At 44.1% G+C, this 20078-nt stretch overlaps 1 protein-coding gene and 1 pseudogene across 5 annotated transcripts in view; one reads left to right on the forward strand and one right to left on the reverse strand.

The window, feature by feature from the left end:
• The window catches only part of LCA5L (lebercilin LCA5 like), a 42557-nt gene that overhangs the window by 15335 nt on the left and 7144 nt on the right, over positions 1 to 20078 (forward strand). For 2 of the 4 annotated variants that reach the window (XM_077765429.1, XM_077765430.1), the window contains exons 3-6: positions 3505 to 3846; positions 4116 to 4247; positions 7872 to 8386; positions 10252 to 10389. In XM_077765429.1, coding sequence (XP_077621555.1) covers positions 3513 to 3846; positions 4116 to 4247; positions 7872 to 8386; positions 10252 to 10389 — 1119 coding nt within the window. In that variant the 5' untranslated portion in view covers positions 3505 to 3512. Of the gene's footprint in view, positions 1 to 3501; positions 3847 to 4115; positions 4248 to 7871; positions 8387 to 10251; positions 10390 to 20078 lie in introns of all 4 variants that reach the window. The other 2 variants (XM_077765431.1, XM_077765432.1) reach the window with 2 other exon arrangements.
• Positions 13459 to 18816, reverse strand: LOC144232597 (large ribosomal subunit protein uL30 pseudogene; annotated as a pseudogene). Its single transcript, XR_013335468.1, has 2 exons — positions 18756 to 18816; positions 13459 to 16513 (listed from the first exon to the last, which is right to left on the reverse strand). The product of XR_013335468.1 is annotated as a large ribosomal subunit protein uL30 pseudogene (transcript).

Consider the following 20078-nt stretch of genomic DNA (forward strand, 5'->3'; position numbering starts at 1 on the left):
GTCAAGGACAGGCAAGGACGTGAGGGTCACAGTGGAGCATTTTTGGTCCTTCAGGATCATGTACACCAACATCTCAGTCTTTTCTTAATCCATTTGCAAAAGTTCAGAAGTAAGGATCTTTGCCTGTGCATCTACTCACTGTTATGTGGCAGAATGCGCCTGGAAAGATCAATTCTTTTTTTTTAATATTTCTTTTAATGTTTTTATTCTTTTATTTCTGAGAGAGAGAGCGTGAGCAGGGGAGGGTCAGAGAGAGAGGGAGACACAGAATCTGAAATAGGCTCTAGGCTCTGAGCTGTCAGCACAGAGCCCGATATGGGGCTCGAACCCACAAACCATGAGATCATGACCTAAGCCAAAGTCGGACGCTTAACCAACTGAGCCATCCAGGTGCCCCATCAATTCTTTGCCTTAGGATGTGTGATGTTACCACCAGTGTGATGTTTGTAATTGTGATGCTTAATGAAAAAAGTCCTGACTTGGAAGAGGGAAAACATGAACAATTGCTTAACCTGCTTGAGCCTGTTCCCTTCATGTGGCCAGGATGAGATGATCTGCACACAGCTTGAGGGAAGTAAAAGCACTTGTTTAATATTAAGCATGGTACTAATGTTTTTAGTAGGATTATTTGGGCTGAAGTTTCTGTAGTAGGGAAATGGTGAACCACCTCATGTATTTCATCAGAAGAGGAGAATGTTTGACAGTCCAGCCTGTGCAGAAAGAGGCAGAAACTGATATAGGGGGGAAAAAATAACCCAAAAAACTCTCAGTAGAGTGACATTAGATCCCTGTTGGTAAGGGTCTGGTGGCAGCTAATTTCTCTTTTGCTTTCTTGATGAAACAGAAGAAGGGGGGGTAATAAATTTTTTAAAATAACCCCATAAAGACCCTGGGAGATGGGTTCTTTTGTTTTAATTTTTTTTAATGTTTTATTTATTTTTGAGAGAGACACAGAGCATGAGCAGGGGAGAGGCAGAGAGAGAGGGAGACACAGAATCCAAACGAGGCTCCAGGCTCTGAGCTGTCAGCACATAGCCTGATGTGGGGCTTGGACCCATGAACTGTGAGATCGTGACTTGAGCCGAAGTCGGATGCTTAACCGACTGAGCCACCCAGATGCCCCTGGTTCCTTTGTTCTGAACTGCTGTACACCATGTTATTGTGGTTTGTCCCTTCCTGCAGCATTATAGAGGATTCCAGAGCCTCCTTGTATCTGGTTTCACATTCTGTCCATTTAAATTCTCACTTCAGACAACTAAAGGCTGATTAGTGGTATCAAAAGTTTGTGTACAGGGGCACCTGGCTGGCTCAATCGGTGAAGCATGTGACTCTTGATCTCAGGATTGTGAGTTCAAGCCCCAGGTAGAGTGTAGAGATCACTAAAAAAAAAAAAAAAAAAAAAAAAAAAAAAAAAAAAAAAAAAAAAAAAAANTTCTAAATTAACCATGGATAAGGGCACATGAAAAGCTACATGTAGTCGCTGACCTGAGCTATTGTGGAGCTGGACTCCAAGAGACCTAAATTTCCTGTGAAACTTTTGTATTCTTAAGGAGCGTGCATTTAACTGCGGGCCATCATGTCTCCCAGGGTCCTTAGATCAAACAAGAATCTGGATGGAAGATTACAGACTTCGTGGGGCATGTGTGGGAGAGTCTGTGTGAGAGACCTTGTCGTCTAGCCTTGTCGCTCACACAGATTATTCAGTCAAGTTCAATACTAGTGCCTAATCTCTACACCAAAAATTTAAAAATAGGGGAACTTGGCTCAGTTGGTTAATCGTCCAACTTTGGCTCAGGTCATGATCTCATGGTCTGTGAGTTTGAGCCTGGCGTCGGGCTCTGTACTGACAGACTGACAGCTCAGAGCCTGGAGCCTGCTTTGGATTCTGTGTCTCCCTCTCTCTCTGCCCCTCCCCCGCTCACTCTCTGTCTCTCAAAAATAAATAAATGCTAAAATATTTTTTTTAAATAAAGTGGAAGTAAACTACAGTAACTTTTTTTTGCACTGAATGTCAAGCAGGTGCTAGCAGCAAAGTGTCAAGGAGTATTCTAGATGCATGGAACCCTGCAGCAATGTGTGAATGTTGCTTTGGGGAATAATTCACTGCACTAAAACATTCCTGATCTACACATGAAGAACTGCTATGCTTATTAAACCTTCTATTGTGCTTAATTTGAATCAAATCTACCCGAAATAAAAGTGACTGTGTCTGGGTCTTAATTAAATTAGTTTTTCAGTCATGGCCTTTGGTTACAAGGACTTTGGACTACATGGTATCTTTTGTCCCTGATGAGAAATTAGGATCACATCATCAAATTTCATTTCATTTTTAAACACATTTCTCTGAAGTCCGCTTTATGCTTCTTGTTTAATTCCCACTTAAGGTTTTGATTTTTCATGTTGGATGGTTACATTTTTTTAATGTTTATTTATTTATTTATTTTTGAGAGAGAGAGAGAGAGAGAGAGAGTGTGAGTGGGGTAGGAGCAGAGAGAATGGGAGGGAAAGACCCAGCGCAGGTGCCGCACCGTCAGCACAGAGCCTGACACAGAGCTCGAACTCAGAAACAGTGAGTTCATGACCTGAGCCAAGATCAAGAGTCAGATGCTCAACTGACTGAGCCACCCAGGCGCCCCTGGATAGTTAAATTTATAATAATTAGACAAACTTGGTTTTGACTTTTCCAAATCAATTATTTATAAAAATTTGGTCTTTGTGCAGCTATAAAAATATGATCAGTTCTTTATGAAACAGATGTAAATTTTCCACTGGGTGGACTGTCTTCAAAAAGATTCCAACACTCGGATGATTTTTCCATGCAAATCAGCATGACTTTTTCTGCATTGTTTCTGTCATCACGTAGCTGTAATCGGGGAGGTCCTATTCATGTTATAATAGTCTAAATGAAGCACAGAAAGGAAAGCAGATTTCTTAAGTTGAAATTTAAAAAGCCTTGTAATTATGGATCAAGTTTATATCCCTGGGATCCACTATTACTCTTAATTTTAGAATAAGAATTGACTCTAGAAAATGAGTAGATTAATTTGTTATATTCTGTGCTGTAGGTTTCATCTCAAAAGTGCGATTTCATGACAAATAAAAGTGTGTTCATCACCACAAATATGTCTGAATTTCCTAAGTACTGCATTTCACACCAGCCATCCAAGCTTACCAAGCAGTGTCGTTTCTTCAAGGCAAAAATCCCTCAACATTCTTAGAGCATGAGCATGTAATTCACTAATTCACAGAGTTGCTGTCATTGTCGTCCTTCGATGTGAACTTAACCTTGTGTTACCTCGAGTAGAGTCTCACCAAAGTTTGTCTCAAGGGTCTTACATTTTATGTGGGGAAAAAAAAAAAACCCAGCTGAGATTTTTCCAGAAAATACTTCCACAAGATCCATGTTTCCCATTCTTAATGATCCGTTTACAGTTAAACATCATAAAGCATAAGTTCATTTTAATGTCAATCGCTATAAATCTAAAAACACTTCTCTCCTAGCAGGTCTTGCTATGTCTCTGGCTGGTCCAGCAGAGCCAAGTATAGATGAGCACCTCCCCAGTGTGGCCTTAGGACCCAGGAGGAGGTCTGCCGATTGCGCGGGAACCCTGGGCACAGGCGACTGTTCAAGAGGCAGCCCCAGTCACGCCTCTGATAGGAGCGTGGATTATAGCAGATCGCAGTGTTCCTGCAGAAGTTTAAGCTCTTGCTGTGATTATTCAGAAGACTTTCTCTCTGAAGGTTCTGAAACAGCTCTTCACAGAAATTACTCAGAAAACCCAATGATAAAAGAGAAAAAGGACGAGAAGAAAGAGTATAATGTCTCTAAGGTCTCCCAACCTAAAGGTAAGGAGCCAAATTTCCCAAGCAAGACCACATTTCTGTTCCCAGGGGCATTATTATTTAACGCACTAATATTTGAAGTAGTTCCTGTTCAGTTCCAGTGTTGTCCCATATGTTAAGTGTGTGTTTATAAAGGAACTTTTACGGAGGGAAATAGAGAAAATTGGGAATGATTACAAGATGGCAGGAAGTTAGGTTGAAAACGTACAGCCTAGCCCTCCCGCACACCTTACCCTGCCGGAGCCTACCAGTGAGGTTAGTTCCGTTTTTAGTTAACAGGTGGCCTCCTTACTTGGATTTCACTGGCTTCCTGCCTTTCATCTCCACTGAAGAGTCAAAGTTTGAATTGCCAATGAAATGTAAATACGTGTCTCAGCACCCCAAGAGGATGGTCTCCAAGTCCGGTGAGGCAAAGATCATCTTTTGAAACAGAGGTGGTTCAACAGGCTGTTGACAATGTCATTCCCTCGTGGACCACAGAGTGCCAACACCATCAATTCCTAACTGTCCAAACTGACAGTAGCCTTGCGATGTCCTTGATCTCGCTCCCTGCCTCCCTGCCCAGACTGTGATTACCTCCTCCCATTTTAGGCAATCCTGGGCTTATAAATATTCCTAATATGGAAATAGCTGAAACTTTTCTTCCACTGTGGCCATCGGGACTGCCATCAGTCAACAGCTGGAAAATACTCAAGTACTTACTATGTGGGCAGCACGTCTACTGGCAGGTGTACCCCGTATCTCCCACGCCCAGCCCGCTGTGACCAGGCAGCCTAGGACTCCCTCTGCTCCTTCAGGGCCATCTAGAGCCTTCAGGTCCCCTTCTTCCCAGCTACAGGGCAGGGATTCTTAACCTTAGACCCATGTCTCTGGACCGCATGAAAATCTTTGCATTTTTTGGTGTCCGTTTGCATTTGTGAACTTTTCCAGGGAGAAGGACCCATGAGCTTCCACCAGATTCTCAAAAGGCTAAAAGTTCCTTTTCTAGAGAGGTGGGAGTCTTACGCTCATGGTCAAGGCCAAGGGTAGAAGATGAAAAGCCTAGTTCCTTCTCTAACGTGGGGCTCTGTCAAGAGAAGTCTGTTTGTGGCATTTGGGAGAGATGATCACAACAGAACCTACATCATGGTTGGGCTCCATGGTTATGATCCCTTCTCCGCATCTGTAATTTACTGAAAATCAAACAGTTTGGGCACCTAAACTGATATGGCAACAAAAACCAGATTTGAACTAACATGAGACTGATCTTTAGTTCACTAAGGTGAATAGCCACATACTTCACAAAAATATTCTTTGACTGAAGTATGCTATCCCCAGCCCTACTGGGAATTCTGTGGGAAATACTGTATATGCACCAAAATAATAATAATAATAATAATAATAATAATTCAGAAACAGTCTGGCCCCAAAGTTTTATGACAGGGATCATGGATCTATACATTACATTTTGTATTGATTCTACATTTTTGTGGGTTTGTATGAAAGGCTGTTAGCATTTACAAAACTATTTCTACACGAACTGTACTTTGAGTTCTAAGTGCCTGACAATTTTACTTTTAAAAATTGTTTCATTTCTTTATTCACAAATACTTATTGAGTCATTCATGCAAGAAACCTGGTCATAATTGGGAGCAGCCAAAATTAATTTAGTCACTTCATTAAGAGTAGTTTAATCATTGGGTTAATCTGCCTCACTATATGAAATGAGATAGAAATTATAAATTTGGTCATTCTTATGTGGGGGTTAGTGTAATGAGATGCAAACTCATTAAGGACTACACCCAATTTCACTTTTCCATAACCTTGATTAGTATACAAGTATGCATAATGTGTACAGAATGACTTTATTCTATGTCACTCAAATACAAGTGGTACATTTATCTTCTGAAGTAAGTCTGGTTCATCCTCCCCCAAGCATGTAGATAGAGAAGGCAAAAAATTCAGTCTCAGGCATGTGTGGGGGAAGGAGGGAGTTTGGGCGGCCTTACACAGAGAGAATACTTGGGGAAGGGCTTCTGGTCCTTCATTTCCATGACAAGCGTTCCTTGTCCAATCGCATGGGGTCACTAAAAGGCTGACACCTCCTGTTTTCAAAGGACATATGCCCTGTATGTACATCTCAACATGGGGCCTTGGCAGGGGCACCCATGGCCACAGGGATTGGTCCCCAGGCACCCATTCATGCTGACTCTGCCCTCCCATCATGTGAGCACAGCATACGACAGGGACATAAGCCTCCACGGCCCATGGAACCCAACCCCCCCCACCCATCGTTCTCGTCTCAGGGATTCCCCTCTCCTCCGAGGATGCACTACCCAAGAGGAGTGAGACACTGTAAGTTGGGAGTCAAGTGTTGGTCATGCTGGACGTGGCGTAGAACATGACAGCCCCCACCTACCCCGTTTTAATCTAGCCTGGTGCACCTGGGTCTGGGGCTCTCCCAGCCAGTGCCCGGCCTCAGAGGTCAACCTCTGCTTTCCAATTTTCAATATGCTCAAACACCTATTCCAAAACACTCAAACCACGGCCTTTACTAAATCGCTCCCAGTGGGAAAATAAAGACGTGTGGGGGTGCAGTTGTAAAGACAGTCCATCGATTACTAATGTGACTAACAGATGCTGTAATCGTTGCCACATCTACGTGGTCTGTCACAGTCACGACTGAGATGCCTCATCCCCGGAAGCAGCTTCCACGTCTTTTGGCTCATGATTTCCAGCACGGGCAGAATCACCTTTTCCACAACCTACACCAAACTTCCCGAGCCATGCCTCGGGTGATGTGTCCTCACTTGGGCAATAGCTTAAGGTTAGGACCCCAGGGACATTGGCCACTAGGTGCTTTCTCTCTCCAGGATGAAGACTATATATTTTTTAGGCTCTAGAATCTAATTTCAGTCTCTCTCAGAATATGGCTACACTAGAGGCACCTGGGTGGCTCGGTTGATGAAGCATCCAATTCTTGATTTCAGCTCAGGTCATGCATGATCTCACAGTTCATGCGATCAAGCCCTGAGTCAGGATCCATGCTGGGAGGGTGGAGCCTGCTTGGGATTCTCTCTCCCTTCTCTCCTTTCTCTGCCCCTCCCCTACTCATGCATTCTCTCTTTCAATATAAATCAATAAAGTTAAAAAAGAATATAGATATACAAATATGTGCACACGCACATACACAGAATGCACATAGACACAGAAATGTCATATAAATGCACATACACATGGGGCAGTAGCATAGGCACACAGACCTGGGTTCTGTCTCCCCACTTACTAGCTGTGTGCCCATCGAGGAGGGATGTCACGAAGCATCAGTTTGTTCATCTTTAAAATGGGATAAAAATGCAGCGATGTTACACATACATTGGACACACTCAGTTTAGTTATATAAGTTGGTGAGACATTGTTTAGAAACATTTTGCTTACAATAGACTTCTGAATACAAGTCAACTAACTACTTCCTTTAGAGCCCAACGTAACAGGAAAACTTGGCTATGTTGGATTTACCGAGAGACAGAATATCCGTACATATAGTCTAAGAAGTTCAATGGCTTTCTGAGGCTCTTTTTGAATATAGAAGATCTTCATATATAACCTTGGAGTCTAAGGTTATGCTTGAATTGCTTCGTAACATGATTGGAAGGATTATATCAGATAATCTACATAAAGCATTTAGTTCAATGCTTAACATGCGGTAAACCCTTAGTAAATGTTATTATGGTTTTTAGTAGAACTTTAATAATAGAAATAAGTACAGATTTTACAGTCAAAGAAAGCCTGGTTTTCCATCCATTCTATGTCACTTTGTGGTTATATGACCTTGGACAAATGACTTATAATCTTCAGCTGTAAAAAGGACGGCGACTGACCTTAAATGAGTTATCTATATATGAAGTCCCTACCCTGAAGCATGGCTATCATTACATGGTCCTTCACCTGATATGTGTGTGGGGTGCGGGTGTGGGTAACACATATGTGCATGTCTGCATACGTATATGCATATTACTAGTAACAAACTGATTTATCTGCTTACACAGGCCAGAAGGGAATCTCCGTTGAAAAAAGGCACAACCGGAACGCACCACTTTTAAATTCTCAGAACACTGTGATTACCCAAAAAAGGGATGCCATGACTCATCGCATCCTCTCAGCAAGACTCCAGAAGATTAAGGAGCTGAGAAATGAACTATGTGATATACATCGTAAATTAGAAGTCACAGTCATAGAAAACCAATTTCTGAAACATCTTCAGCTTAGACACTTGAAAGCTATAGGAAAATATGAGAATTCACAGCATAACCTACCTCAAATTATGGTAAAACATCAGAATGAAGTCAAAAATTTAAGGCAACTCCTTAGGAAATCCCAGGAAAAGGAAAGAAGTGCCTCGAGGAAACTTCGAGAAGCCGACTGTGAGCTGCTTAAGACTAAAGACTCCTTGCAGGCATTGCAGAGACTTTCTGAAGACAAAAATCTTGCAGAGAGGGAAGAACTCACTCAAAGATTGTCTGTTCTCACAACAAAAATGGAGGCAAATGACAAAAAAATACAGGTCCGTATTTCAGAGGCCTAGAAATTGTAATGTTCCAAGATTGATACAGAGAGGGTACACATGCATCACGCTTGCCCCTGTGTAGTGAAGCATTACCAGCTGCTTTGCTGTCCAGTGGGGGCAGGGGACAGGGCGCAGGACAAGGGGAGAGGTTCCTTCTGTTGTCTGGAAATGAGCGCTCAGTAAGTGTGTTCATGCGCTGGAAAGGTGTTGGGTTGGGTTGTGTGAAATCTCTGAGAAGCCGACCTTCTCCTTGAATCTGCTAAGTAAAGGCCCACTTCCCTAAAAGTCTGCCCCCCTATATCTCTCCAGCCCCTCTCCTTGTGTTCCCCCTGGTCAACTGGCTAGTCACTACCGCACAGACATTGTTGTATGCTGGAAACAAGGAATGCTCCCGGGAACAGAGAGGGGGAAGGGAATTAAAATCATCTAGTGAATGGGTTGATTTTCCAGAATGGCACGTGGCTGTCAAAGGCTTGGGGACTGCTCTATGAGGGATGATTTGGGAGAAAACCCTGATTATACTGAGAATTCTGCCTATTTTGTGTTCGTTCTTGGTCTCTATGGACATAAACATAAACAAAATTAGTTTAGCGTTTAATTCCTTATATTAAGGATGGTGACGGGCGAGTATTTTTTACGAACTTGAAATAATAAGAAAATATCAAGTTCATTTCGCCCACTTTCGTAGCATTTATTTCTTCTTTGGTAAAAATCCTCTATTTTCAAAGAGAACTTCCTCATATGAAGTGGATATGTGAGCTACAGAAAGTGACAAGCAGCTGCATTTTCAGTCACGTAAATAATGTAGAAAAGTTCGATTATTCGGCCTCCTACGTTAATAGTGGACCCCTCTTAACTCATATCTGTCAAGTAAATGTATCTTCCCTACATAATTTTTACGTACACATGTGAATTAGTTCACGTTTGTGTATCTGTAACCAAAACCAAAAAGAATTCAAGAACCCTTTTCCTCTCAGAAGCACTCAGTTGTGTGGGAAATTCGGTTGGTTGTAGGGAAAATGTTGATGAGCCAAAACATGTCGGTATTTTTCTTTAGTGTTAATACTTTGGGGACTGGGATTTTACTGATTATTTCATCCTTTCAGGTTACCATATTGCCCACTTTTAATGAGAAAGCATTAATATTATAATGGGAAAAAACACACTTAATGGGAAAAAGAAAGAGAGGGGAGGGGAGGGAAGGGAAGGTCTTTTGGCCAAGCCTCTGTCAAAGTCCAGACCAAAGAGTTCTTGCGATAAAACTGTTCTCATTCTGGAGAAGAGGCGCCTACGCAGCAGGGAGCCCTGGGCACCGATGGCCCCGGAACGCGGGGCCGCCTCTCCAGGTCTGAGAACGCCCTTCGCCCTGGGGGCGGGGCGCTGCGACGCCTGCGGGAGCTTCCGGAATCGGTCCTCCAAGACGCACGCATGCGCGGCCGCCCGGCTGAAGGACCGCCCCCTGGCGGGCAAGGCTTGCCTGACAGCTTCCCGCGCACCTGCCAAGTTCGCGGGTCATCGTGTTGGCACAGCCACCTGGGTTGAGTTCTGAAGCAGGGCGTTGATGATATTTATTAATTGTCGGGAAATGCTCGAAGGTTATTTTTTTAAATCAAATTCAGGCGTGTAAAGATCACTGGGTTCGAAACATACTTATTCTCTAGAGTTGGGATGGGGGTGGGGGTTCGGCTCTTGGGTCTGTGAGTGAGGTTCTGTTCAGTTCCAGCATGTTCCCTGCACCGGCCGCGCACTGAAGTTGTGTTAAAGTTACACACTTCTCGTAAATGCAGTTAGTCCATTACAGTTGAACCTTTTAAACAATATGACACTGGTTACAGAATAGTTGAAATATATACTGTTTTCAGAGCTTGGAGAAAAAACTGAGGCTGAACAACAGAGTCTTTAATCGGCAGCTGGCCATTGAGAACCGGAAGACGTTAGCAGCCCAGGCAGCTACAAAGACTCTGCAAATGGAAATAAAACACCTTCAACAAAAACTTAAGGTAAATGTAACCAAATCTGTGAAATTCTGCTTCCCCAAATATCAGAGCTGCTCCTTAAATTATTTAACACTGGGGATCTGTTCCTCAAATTAACTTTTTCCCTACAACTGACCGACCGCAGGAACAGATAGAGGATCTGGAATCACCAGGGTGTGTCCACAGCCTGATGAGCGTGTGCCATCTGTAGAGAACTTAAAGCTCTACACTGTTGGTTAACAAAGTCTCCTGTTTCCATCCCCATTTCATCATATGAATTAATATTATTGTATTTCGTTATCATTTGAGCGGAAGCCAAACTAAGTTTTCAAATTTAAAAATTAACTTACATCACTAAAACATTTAGAGTCATTTTAATGGCCCACAAATTCAGTTTAAAGTCTACTTGAATTGGGGCGCCTTGGGTGGCTCAGTCGGTTAAGTGCCCAACTCTTGATTTTGGCTCAGGTCATGATCTCATGGTTGTGAGATCAAGCCCTGTGTCAGGCTCCAGGCTCAGCATGGGATTCTCTCTCTCTGTCCCTCTGTCTCTGCCCCTATCCTGCTCACATTCTTTATCTCAAAATAAATAAAAAGAAGCATTAAAATAATAAATAAATAAAGTCTACTTGGAGGTACTTGCAAAACTGTCTTTTAAAAAAATTTTTTTAATGTTTATTTTTTGAGAGAGAGAGAACACAAGCAGAGAAGGGGCAGAGAGAGAGGGAGACACAGAATCTGAGGCAGGGTCCAGGCTCTGAGCTGTCAGCACAGAGCCCGACACGGGGCTTGAACCCACAGACCGTGAGATCATGACCTGAGCAGAAGTCAGACACTCAACTGACTAAGCCACCACAGGCGCCCCAAAACTGTCTTTTAAATTGTGCTTTAGGGGAGCCTGGGTGGCTCAGTCGGTTAAGCGTCTGACTTCGGCTCAGGTCATGATCTCATGGTTGGTGGGTTCGAGCCCCACGTCAGGCTCTGTGCTGACAGCTAGCTCAGAGACTGGAGCCTGTTTCAGATTCTGTGTCTCCCTCTCTCTCTGACCCTCTCCCGCTCACGCTGTCTGTCTGTCAGTCTCTCTCTCTCTCTCTCAGAAATAAATAAAACATTTTTTAAAAATTTTTAATAAAATGAAATAAACAAAGTGTGCTTTAAAGATGAGAATTAAAATTTTTTTTCAGACTTTTGCTATCTTTCTGCCTGCAAGACTTCTAAAATGGCCAATAAGTTGGAAAAAAAAACTAGATAAAACACTTAAAATACAACTCTTTCAAGCCTCAACTAGCAAATCTTAAATTTGATTCTTTAACACAAGAATCTTTAACTTTCTTATGACAAGTAGAGAATTCAGATTTCACAGGAGCCTGGAGAGGACTCAGAGGCAGCAAAGGATATTAGGAAAGAAAGTTGTAAACTTTCCCTTTGTAAAGCAGGAAGAGAGTTCTCTTTCTTTCTTCTCTGGGATCTAAGGAAACTTCAGAGAGAAGAGTAGGCCAGAAAATGGGTGTGACCATAGCAACTAGCTTAGAAATCTAACAGAAGAGTCTTCAAGACACACTGGTCAAGGCAAACATACTCACATATATGGAGACACTATCAAAGAATTTTAAAATAAATTTTGTGGGGGCGCCTGGGTGGCTCAGTCAGTTAAGCATCTGACTTCGGCTCAGGTCATGATCTCACGGTTCATGGGTTCGAGCCCCACGTTGGGCTCTGTGCTGACAGCCAGCTCAGAGCCTGGAGCCTGTTTCAGATTCTGTGTCTCCCTCTCTCTCTGATCCTCCCCTGCTCACTCTGTCTCTCTGTCTCTCTGTCTCTTTGTCTCTCTGAGAAATAAATAAAACATTTTAAAAAAAGAGTTAAAAAAATAAAATAAAACAAAATAAATTTTGTGCTTTCATGTGCAATGATATGCATATAAATACTATGCAATCATTAAAAAACTATTTTGAAAGGGGAAATGCTTAATACTTAATGAATACTTTAAAGGAAGATGCAAAATTCTATATGCAGTAAGATCCATATTTATTTACAAAAAAAAAGTAAATATACCTCTACACATTTCTGTGCATCTGTAGAAAGGAGGACTCTTTACAGAATAATATGGTAATCTCTAGGATATATGGATAAGTGAAAAAAGGCAGCCAGAGGAAAGTGTGTAGCATGCCACCATTTAAATTTTTTTTAAATGTTTATTACTATGGAGACAGAAACACAGCATGAGTGGGGGAGGGGCAGAGAGAGAGGGAGACACAGAATCCGAAACAGGCTCCAGGCTCTGAGTTGTCAGCACAGAGCCTGATGTGGGGCTCGAACCCATGAACTGTGAGATCATGACTTGAGCCAAAGTCGGACGCTCAGCCGACTGAGCCACCCAGGCGCCCCGGCATGCCAACATCTAAAAACAGAAGGAATAAGCACTCTCCACAATAGCTAAAACATGGAAAGAGCCTAAGTGTCCATCAACAGATGAATGGATCAAGAAGATGTGNAACAGAAGGAATATAGGGGCACCTCTCAAAAATAAATACACATTTAAAAAAGAATAATTAATAAATATTTAAAAATTATTGGACAGTTGGAAAAATGGGAAACAAACTCAATGTTTATATTAAGGGACTATTACTGATTTTTTCTTTTTTGGTAGGAGAAATGTTGATACTGTGGTTAGATTTTAAAAGGAATGCCCTAGTCTCCTACAGATACATAGTGAAATACAGATTAAATTATACAATGTCTAGGATTTGCCTCAAAATAATTCACAGTGGGAGAATGGGATCAGAGGGCCATGTGCAGAGAGAGATGGACGAGGTAGGAGTTGTTCATTAGTGAAGCTGGTTCATTGGTTCATGGAGATTCACTGTACTATAATCTCTACTTTTATATATTTTTGATATTTTTTATAATAAAATCCTTTCAAAGGGAAAAATAAGAAAAATTACATATTTTATGCACAAAAGAGTTGAACTAGGTCAAGAAGACGAGCTAAACACATGCTTTTCATCCCTTCCTGCCACAACCCTATGGAAATGACACAAAACATATTTTATTTTTTTTTATTTTATTTTTTTTAATTTCAAAGTAGCTGTTTATTAACTGACCAGATTACAAAAATAATAATGGTAGATACCTTAGTTCATTCTTCTAATAAGCCTGTTGATCTGGTCTTCCCTGTTGCCAGCATCCCCACCTTCTACAAAATGGGTGGTCTTCTTCATTACCCCTCGTGGAGAAGATAACTTGAAGGGCCATAAAAAGTTGTTTGCTTCTTTGAAACGTTTTCCAACAGTGTAGACCTCATGAATCAGGTCCTCCATGCAGATGATGCCATATTTACCAAGAGATCGAGCAATCAATGTGTTATCTGTCAGGGCGATTCGCTTCTTGTTGATTTTGCCATAACCCCGCTTGTAGATCAATTCATTCACGGACTTCAGGTTTGGGTACCCCCATGCTATATATGGCTCCACAATCCTTAACATGTTAACTGAAGCCTTGTTGAGCTTAACAAAGGTGCCATTGAAGATCTGGCGAAGGCGAAGGAGCTGCAACACCTTTTGAACCTTTGGGCTCACACCATTGATACCTGTGATCCTGATGACAAATGCCAATTTGGGCTCTGCGGGCACATAGAAGTTGCCAGCTTTTCTTGCCATCCGAGCCATTCGAATCTCAGTTCTGTACATCTGCCTGTATTCCTTGTGGTAATGCTTAGCCTTCTCATAAATAAGCTTCCTCCTTGCCTTTCGAAGCATCTTTTGCGCAAACTTCTTTCTCAGACGCTTGATCTTCAACTCTGCAAAATTCCTTCGCTTCTTCTTAAGGGTTTCTGGCACAGCAGGAACCTTCTTTTTCTTCTCTTCTGCCCCCTCCATGGTTCCAGCCGGAAAAAGAGGAAGTTGGCCGACACAAAACATATTTTAAAACAATAACGCATAACCCCAGAAAGGATACCAGGATCGTACCAGAACTTCCAAAGAATTTCTGGGAGATAAAAGATCAAAAACAATGTTTGGGGTTGATTGAGAAACCAGACACCAATAATCACAACCTAAATCACAGTGCAGAAAAATTGCTGGTGGCGTAACAGGAAAGGGGAGGGAAACCCCAAGCTCGGAATCAACACAAGCAGACAGCGGGAGTGGAGCCCTGGGGCAGCCCTCTCCGCATTTGCTTAAAACCATGGTCCTCACACTTGGCTGCACGTTGATCATCTGGGGAGCTCTGAACACTCTGCTGCCCCCACCACCCCATATCCATGAAAGCAGACTCTCCCCATGTGCGTACCTTACACCACATTCACCAGCAGGTAGACAGGGACCTTGGTTTGGCCTGAGAAGGACACTTCACTCTGGCCTTGACTGTTGGTGATGACAGACTCTCTGAAACTCCCCTCCCTTCGGAACCCCCAGGGAAGTAATCAGTAAAGGGCTGAAAGTGGACCCACAGAAGCGAAGAGCCGCGGGCAAGTCATCCACCAACAGCAGGGATTTGGGGACATTTGTTGAAGACAGAACATAGGTGGAAGCATTTCTATGGGTGACACAGAGGAGAAGCAGCCACAGCAAGGGTGCTTGGAGAAGCGTCTGCCCCGTGGAGGACAGGGGCAGGAGGCATTTGAGCACAGGGGACTGCGTCACCAAAGTCACCTGACCGCCCTCAACAGGACTCAACAGCATCAGAGTCCAGCACTTTCCATCAGGCAGAGAGGCTGTGAATGAACGTGAATGGATGGCTTGAGAAGAAACGAGGCACCTGGGGTAAATGTCGGTATCCGAGGTAAAGCCCTTCCAAGGGGAGATTCTGGAATATGAGAGGCACTTAGTCAAATGACTCCCCTCAGAGTGAAACCTGACGGTCAGCAAGTCCCACTGATTTACCCAGAGCCTGCCTTTCCGTTCAGGAAAGAAGCCTACAACAGAAATGAATGTCCACACAAAACAGAGGGTAATAAAATAATCCAGCCTGTTATTCTTAAATATGTCCGTTCAGCCAAATCTCTGAAGAAAACCAGCATCGTGAAGAAAGAACAAGAATGACCAGCAGACCAGCCCACCCCGTAGGCTCAGTTTCATATGCAGGAGAGACGATACTGTGTGCCCATAAGTGGTATGAAAATGGGAAAAAATCAGAAAACAGTAAGTGAACATTTAAAAAGATGATTCCATCATACAAAATTCAGTAGAAGAGTTGACAGGTAAGGAGAATCTAGGGATATTGGGGAAATCTTCCAAAAACAAAGAGCCAGCAGACAGATGAAAAACACTGAAAGGAAAAGAAGACGCCCAGGGAGTATGCCACACAAAATAATTTAGAACAATCCATGAGTCATTTCCCAAAATGCAAATGGTTCAACCCACGGCCTATCACCTAGAGTTTCTTCCTCATTCAGGATATACGCCTACCCCCTTACAGTCCTGTCTCTGCTGGAAAAATGAGGTGGACTTTTATGCTTCACGGTCACCGTGGGTACTGACAAGGAGTAGAGAAACAGCAACTTTAAGGATATGTTAGCAACCTGACTGTTTCAGTCATGATGGCTACATATTACTCCATAACTTAGTGGCTTAAGAAATGACGATACTGGGGGGCGCCTGGGTGGCTCAGCCAGTTAACTATCCAAATCTTGATCTTGGCTCAGGTGTTGATCTAGGGGACTTGACTTCAAGCCCCGTGCTGGGTTCTGAGCTAGGCATGAAGCCTACTTCAAAAAAAGAAAAAGAAAAAAGAAAAATGACATAAATTTTGCTCACACATCCACAATTTAGCAGGGCTTTCCGGGGTTAGCTCATCTCTGCCTTCTTGACATCAACTGAGGAGGTTCAAAGGCTGGGGCTGGAATTCTCTGAAGTCTCACATGTCTGTCTGCAGTTGGTATCAGCTGGCAGCTGAGGCCGTAACTGGGATGTCTCCATGTGGTGTGGGCTTCCTCACAACATGGCAGCCGGGTTCCAACGAGAAGAGTGGGGAGATACAGACCGAAAGAGGACCAGTCACACAGCATCTCTGCCACTTCATTCCCTTTGTCAAGGCAGCACCAGGGGAGGGGCAATAGATTCTGCCTCTTCATGGGGAGTAGTCACGAGTTTCTGGAAGAGCGTACGGGACCGGAAATATTGCTGAAGTGACATCAAGTAAATGCAACCTGCCACATTAACACAAATCATTAGGACCCGAGCTTGGGAAGGCATGGTCCCAAAGATCAAAACTTCAGTTTCGGTACTTTGAACCTCGTTTCAGAGGTCACCCAACACCAGTTCTAGACACTGCTCTATTTCTGGAATATGGGCCAAAATAAGGGAGATGTCAATCCCCTACAGCTCCCAGGTGAGGTACTGCAATGCCACCCTGCATCCAGGGTACAAGCTCACCCCTGCCAAAGTGGCATTGTCTATTTAGACACTGTTTTCTGGCTTTTGGAAGCCATCTGCTCTGATTGTAACATGGTTCCCCAGCGTGACCCAACTTCCCACTGAACTCTGATAACCTGATAACCTTGGAGCCTGTGAGTAGTCTTTCCTATGAATATTCCACAAACATGCCATGAGCATTCCTCAGTGTGGATTTTCCTTCTTAATGTTTCTCTCTCTCTCTACCTTTTTTAAGTGTTTATTTATTTATTGTGCACGAGCAGAGGAAGGGCAGACAGAGAGAATTCCAAGCAGGTTCCGCACTGTCAGCGCAGAGCCCTCCTCAGGGCTCGAACGCACGAACCCTGAGATCATGACCTGAGCCGAATTTGAGTCAGACACTTAACCAACTGAGCCACCCAGGCACCCCTCTTATTTCTCTTGTTTAACTGACTGACCTCAACTACACAAGTGTCCTGGACTGTGTTCTGAACCTGTTGTCTTTGATTTTGGACCCAGCTCTGTGAAGAGCGTCCGTCCAAACTTGAACCTTTGTTCCAAGCCTGAGGGAGGGCTGTCCTTTCCTTTTGCCCCCAGCCAGCCCTGCACTAGTCACCCGTCAGCCAGCATTTCTCATCTGCCTTCTTCCTGCTCTCTGCTGCCGATGCACATACTAGACCCTCCAAGGAGCCAGACTGAATCAAAATAAGTAACGGAATTTTCCAGATGATCAACGCTTGGCCCTCTAAACATCAAAATCTTTGTTTTATTTTTAAATGTTTATTTATTTTTGAGAGAGGGAGACACACACACAGAGAGAGAGAGGGCAGGGGATGGGAAGAGACAGAGGGAGACAGAGAATCCCAAGCAGGCTCCTTGCTGTCAGCACAGAGCCCGATGTGGGGTTTGAACCCATAAACCATGAGATCATGACCTGAGCCAAAAACAAGAGTCGGAGGGTTAACCAACTGAGTCACCCAGGCACCCCAAAATCTTTCTTGTCTTAACCAGTGGGGGTAAAAACTTCCTAAGATGTTCTACATTATATTATTCTTAAACATGATATCCAGAATAAAGTTGACCCACCTTTCATGGTCATAAACTCTCACCATTACCATTCTTTCTTGCTAAGTGACGTGTTATCACAACAAGAAAGAAAGAAAAAGAGAAATATACTGTGATATTTTTGCTCCTAGAAAGTTAAATTCTAGAAAATATTAATATTCTCATATTGTATACATTTGTATACCTCTGATAGTAAATTAAGTTTTTGAATTTTTTTAATGTTTATTTATTTTTGAGAGAGAGAGAGAGAGAGTCCAAGCAGGGGAGGGGCAGAGAGAGAGACACACACAGAATCTGAAGCAGCTCCAGGCTCTGAGCTGTCACCACAGAGCCCGATGCGGGGCTTGAACCCATGAACTGTGAGATCATGACCTGGGCCCAAGTCAGACATGTATTAATCGACTGAGCCACTTAATTTATCCAGGTGCCCCTGATGGTAAATTAATTTTATGATGAAAATAAGTACAGGGCGCCTGGGTGGCTTAGTCAGTTAAGCGTCCAACTCTTGATTTCAGCTTAGGTCCTGATCTCATGGGTTTGTGAGTTCAAACCCCGTCAGGCTCCACACATTAGTGCAGAGATTCTCTTGGGATTCTCTCTCTCTCTCTCTCTCTCTCTCTGTCTCTCTGCCCCTCCCTCACTTGTGCACACATGAGCTATGAAAATAAACATTAAAAATAAAATCAGCACAAAACCTGCCCTCTCCAACTGAGATGTGCAGCACATGTACAATTTTTATTTTCCGTAACTGAACTGTACTTCCTTCTGAGCCCCGTTCGGCAAGTCGGAGGTGGGCAGAGCGGTGGACATGGAAGCCGGGTGGACGCTTGTCCCAGGCTGCCCTGACGAAAACTGGCCCCATTTCGGCGGTCTCTGAGACTCGGAGGTCTCTGTGGAGACAGCATCTAGCCCAAGAGGGGGTGCACGCGTTCTGCTGGTAAAAGGAGAGGGAGGCCCCTGCCCCTTGGGCACCTGTAGCCGAAGTGAGGAGTGACAGGTCCTAACTGTAGTGACGAGTGACAGGTCCTAACTGGCAGAGCTCCCAGGACCCGTCTGGCATGTACTGAACGTGTCTGGTGACGCTCGCGGCCTCTGCTCCGTAGGTCACATCTCGGCGATTCTCCGCTTGGTGCCTTGAGACGCGTCTGCCATCGCATCCTTGGCTGGACGGTCGGCCCCAGAGCCTGTGCTGGGAGCACCTGGGTCAGCGGCGTTAAGGACTGGGAAGCAGGCTCCCTGGCTCTGCCCTCCGCTCCCCTGCCCTCTCTGGGTCCCACCATGTTACTCGGGCTCCACGCTGAAGGGGGGCTTGACCCAGGGGGTTGAGTTTCCCAGGCCGCACCAAGCCTCCTGCGCTCAGACTTCCCCAAACCTCAGAGTTGTTTCTTTGCCCTCCTAATGTCCCCGAGGGCCACAGGGAGACCAGAACCCCATCCGATTTCTCTTTTTCTCTCTCTGCTTCCTACCTCTACCGTCCCTCCCTGGCCCCTTCCTCTGAACCTTCCTGTGTAATCATTCAAAAGACAGCCTTGACTCATATATACCCACTCCTTTTTTTTTTAAGGAAAGGGGGAGGGGGTGCAGAGGGAGAGAGTCCTAAGCAGGTCCCAAGCTCAGCGTGGAGCCCAACATGGCTGGGCTCGATCTCACGACCCTGGGATCGTGACCTGAGCTGAAATCAGGAGTCAGGCGCTTAACCGGCTGAGGCACCCAGGAGCCCCTGCCCACTCCCTTTGACTGTGGTTTTGACTAAAACTCAGTAGTCTTGAGTCTAACGGGCTTGCTCTTGATGCATGTGTAAGAGAGTGTTTGGTGCTTCATGAAAAATTTTTTTTTTCTCAACAAGCCAGGATTTCAAAACTTCTGTTTTGCCAAGACTTAAAAAAAAAAAAAAGTTTTAATGTTTATTTTTGAAAGAAACAGAGCACGAGCAGGGGAGGGGCAGAGAGAGACGGAGACACAGAATCCAAAGCAGGCTCCGAGCTGTCAGCACAGAGCCTGACGCAGGGCTCGAACCCACGAACCGCAAGATATGACCTGCGCCAAAGTCAGGCGCTTAATCGACGGAGCCCCCCAGCGCCCCTGTTTTGCTAAGACTTTAAAAAGCCAACCTTGAGATTTAAAGCTGAACAGCGATGCCTCTGTTCTGTGCTTTTACTGTCTCGACGCAGCCCCGTCTCGGTGGGAATGTTCCACTGCCCCCGCCGGCGTGTGGCCTCCAGTGCAGCCCTGAGCACTGGACATACCGCGGTGCCCCTGGGGACTGCGCGGTGCATTTCACTTTCATTAGTTTAG

This window comes from Crocuta crocuta, unplaced genomic scaffold, assembly GCF_008692635.1.
Source record: "Crocuta crocuta isolate KB4526 unplaced genomic scaffold, BGI_CrCroc_1.0 scaffold84, whole genome shotgun sequence".
Taxonomy (NCBI): Eukaryota; Metazoa; Chordata; class Mammalia; order Carnivora; family Hyaenidae; genus Crocuta; species Crocuta crocuta.